The sequence below is a fragment of the Cetorhinus maximus genome, chromosome 31, assembly GCF_964194155.1.
Source record: "Cetorhinus maximus chromosome 31, sCetMax3.hap1.1, whole genome shotgun sequence".
Taxonomy (NCBI): domain Eukaryota; kingdom Metazoa; phylum Chordata; class Chondrichthyes; order Lamniformes; family Cetorhinidae; genus Cetorhinus; species Cetorhinus maximus.
Window position 1 is genome coordinate 2482565 of NC_135909.1, and position 8922 is coordinate 2491486.

General features: G+C 56.3%; 2 protein-coding genes across 2 annotated transcripts in view; one reads left to right on the forward strand and one right to left on the reverse strand.

Moving 5' to 3' along the window:
• Window positions 1-8922, forward strand: part of LOC144670193 (putative RNA-binding protein EIF1AD) — a 333511-nt gene that overhangs the window by 271555 nt on the left and 53034 nt on the right. The window lies entirely within an intron of this gene.
• LOC144670488 (UPF0696 protein C11orf68 homolog) lies at window positions 4496-7228 on the reverse strand. Its single transcript, XM_078532979.1, has 2 exons — window positions 6899-7228; window positions 4496-5397 (listed from the first exon to the last, which is right to left on the reverse strand). The coding sequence occupies exon 2, from the start codon at window positions 5359-5361 to the stop codon at window positions 4621-4623; it is 741 nt and encodes a 246-aa protein (XP_078389105.1). The 5' UTR covers window positions 5362-5397; window positions 6899-7228; the 3' UTR covers window positions 4496-4620.

Below are 8922 nucleotides of genomic sequence, written 5' to 3' on the forward strand. Positions count from 1 at the left end.
ATCAGTGTCCAACTTCAGGCACACGTTATCACACTGCGAGCACAGGATTACGAATTCTCCGCTGATCAACAATAGAAGGTCTGTTCAAACCCTTTCGAAAACTGAAGAAAAGTGGGGTGGGGTGCAGGATGGTGTGTCTCCCCCCCTCCCAGGGTGCCGAGAAGGACCAGGTTATAACCGATTCGGGCCTCGATCCAAGGGCCGTCCCGGCCTCACCGCTAACTTTTGAGAGCGGGCGGTCTCCTTGCTGCTCGGCCTGCTGGGAAGGCCAGTGCCTCCATCTTGTTTCGCGCCCTCCGGTCGCAGCGGGAACGAAAAGCAAGGGAAGCGCTCGGAGCCACCCCAGGGTGAGCCAGCCGTTTAGGGGCTGCCATCTCGCGCCTGCGCTGTTTGAAATGTTAACTTGAGCATTGCTTGGGGGAAAAAAAAGGACACGGTGTCAGCTTTTCCTCTTGCGCTCGGGCGGTATAAAACCGTTTGCTCTCCCTGACATTGGTATTCTTGCGATTGACCTGACGAGTACAACCTAAAAGCTTCGACAAAATGTCTTCCCCCCCCCCCCCCCTCCCCCAGCGATGCTCAAGTTCTGTACTACTATAAATATTGTTAACGTGATGGATTATTTCCTGCCCAGAAGCCTTCGAAACAGGTGTCGGGTTTGATTCTGCACCTTTTTTTATTTTTTTTTTGTTTTGAAAAAGGTTTTAGAAACTTAGTTTTTTTTTTTAGAAAGAATATTAATATAAACGGAGCGTGTCCACTGTCCAGAACAGTCTGCTCTGAGCAATGTAGAGAAAAGCAAATAAGAAGTTTTTACAAAAAACTGTGTAGCCCTCTATCAAAAATGGCACCCTCTTCCTCTTCCTCCTCAGCTGAAAACACGGGGAGACCGACTGACTGCAGCGATCAAAACATAGGGAGGGTGCACTCGTGTGAACAAACTTGAACCCTTCACCGCCCCCCCGCCCCCCGCCCCCCGCCCCTGTGCCTATACATTTTTAAAAATTATTTTCAGGGGATGTGGGCGTCGCTGGCAAGGCCAGCATTTATTGCCCATCCCTAACTGCCCCTTGAACTGAATGACTTGCTCGGCCAATTTCAGAGGGGCAGTTCAGAAATCAACCACGTTGGCTGTGGGGTCTGGAGTCACACGTGGGCCAGACCGGATAAGGACCTCAGATTTCCTTCCCTGAAGGGGCTTTAGTGAACCAGATGGGTTTTTTTTTTACAACAATCGATGATAGTTTCTTGCTCACTGTCACTGAGGCTAGCTTTCAATTCCAGATTTATTAACTGAATTTAAATTCCACCAGCTGCCGTGGTGGGATTTGAACCCGTGTCTCCCAGAGCATTAGCCTGGGTTCGCTGACATTACCACGACGCCACTGTCTCCCCCCACTCGTGATAGTTTAAGGCATCAGGGTTGGTGGTGCCCTGTCAGGAGACAGGAGCTCTCATCTATTTTCACTTCATGGGCTAATGTACATACATTGAGCTTTAAGAGTGTAGCTGCAACTACAGTGTCTTCAATACAGTTAGTTCCTGCAATACCTTATATAGCCAGGAGCTTAAATGTTAGAAAGTATTATCTTACATGTAACAGAATGGTGTAACTGAATGATGTTTCTTTTTTTTAAAAGCCTAATTCTTTTAAATAAAGCTAGAATTAAATTGACAGCGTCACTGTGGTGTTTGTCTGACGAGCCGGTGAAGCAGCTGAGTCACAATGTTTTGAACTTTGAATCACAAGGTAGTGTGCAGGGACAGCAAGTAATTAGGAGGGCTGGTGGAATGTTGGCAGTTATCGCAAGGGGAATATTGAGTGTAAAAGTTAGGGAAGCCTTGCTACAACTGGAATAGGGTGTCCTGGTCCAGTGCGGACAAACCCGGAGACCAAATTCAGAAGAGGAGCGCCTGCGCTCGCAAACCCCCTCGCCATCTGGGAGCCTGTGACCCACGGTTAACACGCAGTGGGAGGTTGGCAAAAATTTTATCAGATGGAGCATAATGTGGGAAAATGTGAGGTTGTCCACTTTGGCAGGAAGAATAGAAAAGCAGAATATTATTTAAATAGAGAGATGCTGCAGTACAGAGGGATCTGGGTGTCATTGTATGTGACTCACAGCACGTTAATGTGCAGGTACAGCAAGCAACTAGGAAGGCAAATGGAATGCTGGTGTTTATTGCAAGGGGAGATGGAGTATAAAAGTTGGGAAATCTTACTACAACTGGCCAGGGCATTGGTGTTTCCGCATCTGGAGTACTGTGTACGGTTTTGATCTCTTAAGGCAAGGGATATACTTGCATTGGAAGCAGTTCACGTGGCTGATTCCTGGCATGAAGGGGTTTGTCTTACTGGGACAGATTGAACCGGTTGGGCTGATACTCACTGGAGTTTAGAAGAATGAGAGGTGATCTTATCGAAACAAGATTCTGAATGGATGTTTTCTACCCCCACCCACCCACCCACCCACCCACCCCCCCAAGGGGTAATCTAGAACCAGGGGGCACAGATTCAAAATAAGGGCTCTCCCCATTTAAGACGGAAATGAGGAGGAATTTCTTCCCTTGAGGATCATTAGTCTGTGGAATTCTCTTCCCCAGGGAGCAGTGGAGGCCGGGTCATTGGATATATTCAAGGCCGAGTTAGACAGATTTTTGATTGACGAGGGAGTCGAGGGATACGGGGGACAGGCAGTAAAGTGGAATGTAGGCCACAATCACATCAGCCATGATTTTATCGAATGGTGGAGCAGGCTCAGTGGGCTGAATGGCCTTCTCCTCCTATTTATGATCTTATCAACTGTGGTGCTTGCTTTGTTTCTATCCCCTCCCTAACCCCCACACCATACCACTTGCGGGGTGGTCAAAGCTAGGGTGTTAAAGGTGGTCTCCATGCCTCTGGAATAACAAGTGTATATAAAAAAAATAAATAAATCAAATAAGACGACGGTGCTGTACTTGGGATTCACTAGTGGCGTGAGAGAGAAATTAGGGTTGTGGGTACATTACAGACAGATTCATTTCCTAATGGAATACCACCTACCCTTGTGCCTTCCTCCACCCATCTTCCTTGCCTGTGGGAGCAGGCACTGGACATCGGAAGTGGGGAATGGGGTAGGGTCCTTCCTGCTAGGCAGGATATACCAGAAAAAAAAACAGCAGGCAGAAGCTATCCGGGACCGATGCCACTTCACCATCCATGACCAACCTGCCTGTTGCCTCTCAACTGTAAGTGGGTGATGAGGGTTCATGCCAATGCTGCTGGGTCCCAGGAAGATGTCCTATAGCAAGGCAGAAGCACTAGGTTTTATTCCTAGAAGGATGCAATTAAAAAGTAGGAAGGTTATGCTCAACCTGTATTGGTTAGACCACACGTAGAGCACTGTGTGCAGTTCCGGTCGCCATTTTATAAAAAAAGGATATAGAGGCACTGGAGAGGGTGCAGAGAAGATTTACAAGGATGATCCCAGAAATGTGTGGGTATACATGTCAGGAAAGGATTGACAGGCTGATGGGCCCCGTATCTCAGGAAGGATGTTCTGGCCCTGGAGAGGGTCCAGAGGAGGTTCACGATAACGATCCCAGGAATGAAAGGCTTAACGTTTGAGGACTCTGGGTCTATACTCGATGGAGTTTAAAAGGATGAAGGGGGGGGATCTGATTGAAACATACAGAATACTGAAAGGCCTGGATAGAGTGGATGTGGGGAAGATGTTTCCATTAGTAGGAGAAACTAGGACCCGAGGGCACAGCCTCAGAGTAAAGGGAAGACCTTTTTAGAACAGAGGTGAGGAGAAACTTCTTTAGCCAGAGAGTGGTGAATCTATGGAATGCATTGCCACAGAAGGCTGTGGAGGCCAGGTCATTGAGCGTATTTAAGACCGAGATAGATAGGTTCTTGATTGGTAAGGGGATCAAAGGTTACGGGGAGAATGGGGTTGAGAAACTGATCAGCCATGATTGAATGGCGGAGCAGACTCGATGGGCCGAATGGCCTAATTTCTGCTCCTATGTCTTATGGTCGGGTCCCTTCCCTCTTGAAACGAGAAGGCTGAGGGGTGATTAGAGGTCTTTAAAATTCTGAAAGGTTTTGATAGAGTGAATACAGAGAGAATGTCTCCTCTTGTGGGTAAGAGCAGAACTGGAGGCCGTCAATATAAGATAGTCACTAATAAATCCAACCGGGAATTCAGGAGAAACTTCTTTACCCAGAGATTGGGGAGAATGTGGATCTCGCTACCACAGGGTGTGGTTGAGGTGAATAGTATAGATACATTTAAGGGGAAACTGGACAAGTATGTAAGGGCGAAGGGAATAGAGGGTTACGATGGTAGATTCAGATGGGGAAAGTTGAGAGGATGCTCGAGTGGACCGACATGGACTGGTTGGGTTGAATGGCCTCTTTCTGCGCTGTATATCCCATGTAACATGATTCTTGCTCCCCGCCAACAAACAAGAGGACCGAACAAGGGAAAACCACAAACCGAGGCCCCGCTCGAGACTTATTGACCAACGCTGACACGTCATCTTTTGTTCAATTCTCTCTTTCTTTTGAAACTGTACATTTTTTAAAAAAAAATCATCAGGCGCGCGCACAAGACAGTTCCCACTGCACGGTTAGGTCAGTTCGGTCATGGACACCTTGCTGGTGATGCGCGAGCGCCGGGGGATGCACTCCAGATCGTAGCGGCTCTCGTAGATGGTGGGGCAGAGCTTCCAGTGATTGCCCCGATACAAGCCCAGGTAGGTGTAAGCGTCTGGCTTGTAGGAGAGGGGGCACTTGATGCCCACGGCCCGGATGGCAGCGTCCAGGCTCACCACTTGGCTCTCGTCAGTGAAGTCGTCGCCGGGTACACAGATGACGTGCTTGGCGTCCGAGCCAGGGCAGTAGGGGCTGACCTTGGCAGCGGGCACCTTCCCGTCCAGCACCGCCCGGGCAATGCTGCCCCAGGCGTGGTCCACCTTGAAGCCTGTGTCGAGGTGCATCAGCCACTTGCCGCTCAGCACCCGCCGGTTCAGGGCCAGCTCCTTGACGGTCTCGAAGGTGACGGGCCGCCCGCTGCTCAGCAGCCGCTCCCAGTCCTCCTGCAGCCCCTCGGGGTCGCCGCGCTCAGGCTCTGGCGAGCTGCTCGGCCCGTAGACGGCGATCCAGCCCACGGGCTCGGCGTTGTGGCCCGGCTCGCCGTGGCGGAAGACGCGGGAGGGCCGGTTGCTGTCCAGCCAGTCGTCGAACTCGGCCCGCGGGGTCCTGCGGCCGTCGAAGATGACCCAGGGGTCCATGTCGGCCGCCATGGCCTCTGCCGCCAGGTCGCGCTCCGCCTGGAACGGCTCGGGTCCCTCGTCGTCGGGGTCACTCATTCCAGGTGCGTGGGTGGATGGGCGGGGATTCCTCTACTGGTCAAAAGGGAAAAAAAGGGGAGGTGGGTGAGATGTTGCGGGCATTGGGACTGAAGGGGGGCACCATGCAGCAGCCTGCACAAGGCGACACCAGAAAGTGCCCTGCGCCACCTCTAGGAGGAGCTATGAAGCAATACCTCCCGCCACCTCTAGCAGGAGCTATGAAGCAATACCTCCCGCTACCTCTAGGAGGAGCTATGAAGCAATACCTCCCGCCACCTCTAGCAGGAGCTATGAAGCAATACCTCCCGCCACCTCTAGCAGGAGCTATGAAGCAATACCTCCCGCCACCTCTAGCAGGAGCTACGAAGCAATACCTTACGCCACCTCTGGGGGAGCTACGAAGCAATACCTTACGTCACCTCTGGGGGAGCTACGAAGCAATACCTCCCGCCACCTCTAGGAGGAGCTATGAAGCAATACCTCCCGCCACCTCTGGGGGAGCTATGAAGCAATACCTTACGCCACCTCTGGGGGATCTACGAAGCAATAACTTCCGCCACCTCTAGGAGGAGCTATGAAGTAATACCCCCCACCACCTCTAAGGGAGGGGGGGGAGCTATGAAGCAATACCTTGCGCCACCTCTCGTGGGAGCAGCTTGTAGTAACACCCAATGGCCCTTCCAGAAGGCGGCACTAATGAGCTGGCACATTCCAATTTACCCCACCGTGCGCTCGGAAGTGAACCCAGGCTGCACACCTGCCCGCTATACAATCTGCAGGCTGCAGAGCACTTACTTGTGGGGTGGGGTTGGGGGGGCGGGGGGGAGCGGAGAGTTCTCTCCTACCGGCTTCGATCTCAGTTCCCTTTCCCCAGAATGCTCAACCTCCCACCCGCGTTAATCTGATCCGGCCACCGTTGGCTGGTCTCAGCGTTCCCGGGATGGGGGCGAGGAACAACAAATTAAACTGGGGTCCTCACCACTGTTCCAGACTCTGCCCAGAATCGCAGAATCACTCTGGCTTTAACCCACCACCCCCCCCCCACTCCCCCACCCCCTGCCACCACAAAACTGACAGTCGATAATACTTGTTTGGACTCACACAGCCAGGCGAAGGACCGTGAGGGCAGCGGGTGCCCCGGAACCTGTCGGCACAGGCCGGAGAGGAGAACTGAAAGGCCATTTCATTTCCGTAGCGCCTCAGGATGTCCCAGGGCAGCTGTTCAGCCCATTCTGCGAAGTGTATTCACTGTTGTAACCCAGGGAAGGAAGGCGGCAGCCAAATTTGCACACAGCAAGATCCCACAAATAGCAATGCAAAGTGATGTTGATTGAGGGCTAGAGATTGGCCCCCAGGACACCGGCAAGAACTGCCTCCAACAGCGCAGCGCTCCATCAGTGCGGGCACTGGCAGTGTCGGTCTGGATTTTATGGCCAATCTCTGGAGGAAGGGTACGCCTGGTGATAAAGAGTTGGGGCTCCAAACAGGATAAAACCAATTTACAGCGGGTGAGGACAGTGGTCAACGCTCTGGCCAGAAATGTGGGTTAACTTACTGGAAATATCCTCAGTCTTTGGTGAGCCTTCTGTTCTCAGCGTTTCGATTCCCAGTTCGTGCCAACTGCCGTGGAAATGGCTGAAAGGCTCCGAGGCTTGACGCCCTGTGGGTGAGAAATACGATCGAGCTAAACACAGAGGAGTCAAAGCAATACAAACAAAACACCAAAGTCAATAGAGGAAGCTCAGCATCAGGAGAACACGGCAAATCAATTCAAGGAAAACTCAGTTTAAACATCACAGTTACAGGTAACATGTGAGCAAAGAGCCGAGCAACTAACTCCAGCAGAGGGGTCCTAGCAACATGGGCTGGAGTGGAGGAAATCTCTATCAATACAGTCAAGAGCGAGGACACCGGCGACCCCGGCCGGAGAGGGGTGGCGACCCCGGCCGGAGGGCGGCGACCCCGGCCGGAGAGGGGTGGCGACCCCGGCCGGAGGGCGGCGACCCCGGGCCGAGAGGGGCGGCGACCCCGGCCGGAGGGCGGCGAGGGGCGGCGACCCCGGCCGGAGGGCGGCGAGGGGCGGCGACCCCGGCCGGAGGGCGGCGAGGGGCGGCGACCCCGGCCGGAGAGGGGCGGCGACCCCGGCCGGAGGGCGGCGAGGGGCGGCGACCCCGGCCGGAGGGCGGCGAGGGGCGGCGACTCCGGCCGGAGGGCGGCGAGGGGCGGCGACCCCGGCCGGAGGGCGGCGAGGGGCGGCGACCCCGGCCGGAGGGCGGCGAGGGGCGGCGACCCCGGCCGGAGGGCAGGGAGGGAGGGTCCCTAGCAACCCCGGCCAGAGGGCAGGGAGGGAGGGTCCCTAGCAACGCCGGCCGGAGGGCGGGGAGGGAGGGAGGGTCCCTAGCAACACCGGCCGGAGGGCGGGGAGGGAGGGAGGGTCCCTAGCAACACCGGCCGGAGGGCGGGGAGGGAGGGAGGGTCCCTAGCAACACCGGCCGGAGGGCGGGGAGGGAGGGAGGGTCCCTAGCAACACCGGCCGGAGGGCGGGGAGGGAGGGAGGGTCCCTAGCAACACCGGCCGGAGGGCAGGGAGGGAGGGAGGGTCCCTAGCAACACCCGGCCGGAGGGCGGGGAGGGAGGGAGGGAGGGAGGGTCCCTAGCAACACCGGCCGGAGGGCGGGGAGGGAGGGAGGGAGGGAGGGTCCCTAGCAACACCGGCCGGAGGGCAGGGAGGGAGGGAGGGAGGGTCCCTAGCAACACTGGCCGGAGGGCGGGGAGGGAGGGAGAGTCCCTAGCAACACCGGCCGGAGGGAAGGAGGGTCCCTAGCAACACCGGCCGGGGGGGCAGGGTGGGAGGGTCCCTAGCAACACCGGCCGGAGGGAAGGAGGGTCCCTAGCAACCCCGGCCGGAGGGCAGGAGGGAGGGTCCCTAGCAACCCCGGCCGAGGGCGGGGAGGGAGGGAGGGTCCCTAGCAACACCGGCCGGAGGGCGGGGAGGGAGGGTCCCTAGCAACACCGGCCGGAGGGCGGGGAGGGAGGGAGGGTCCCTAGCAACACCGGCCGGAGGGCGGGGAGGGAGGGAGGGTCCCTAGCAACACCGGCCGGAGGGCGGGGAGGGAGGGAGGGTCCCTAGCAACACCGGCCGGAGGGAAGGAGGGTCCCCTAGCAACACCGGCCGGGGGGGCAGGGTGGGAGGGTCCCTAGCAACACCGGCCGGAGGGAAGGAGGGTCCCTAGCAACACTGGCCGGAGGGAAGGAGGGTCCCTAGCAACACCGGCCGGAGGGAAGGAGGGTCCCTAGCAACACCGGCCGGAGGGAAGGAGGGGCCCTAGCAACACCGGCCGGAGGGAAGGAGGGGCCCTAGCAACACCGGCCGGAGGGAAGGTAGGTCCTAGCAACACCGGCCGGAGGGAAGGAGGGGCCCTAGCAACACCGGCCGGAGGGAAGGTAGGTCCCTAGCAACACCGGCCGGAGGGAAGGTGGGTCCCTAGCAACACCGGCCGGAGGGGAAGGAGGGTCCCTAGCAACACCGGCCGGAGGGAAGGAGGGTCCCTAGCAACACCGGCCGGAGGGAAGGAGGGTC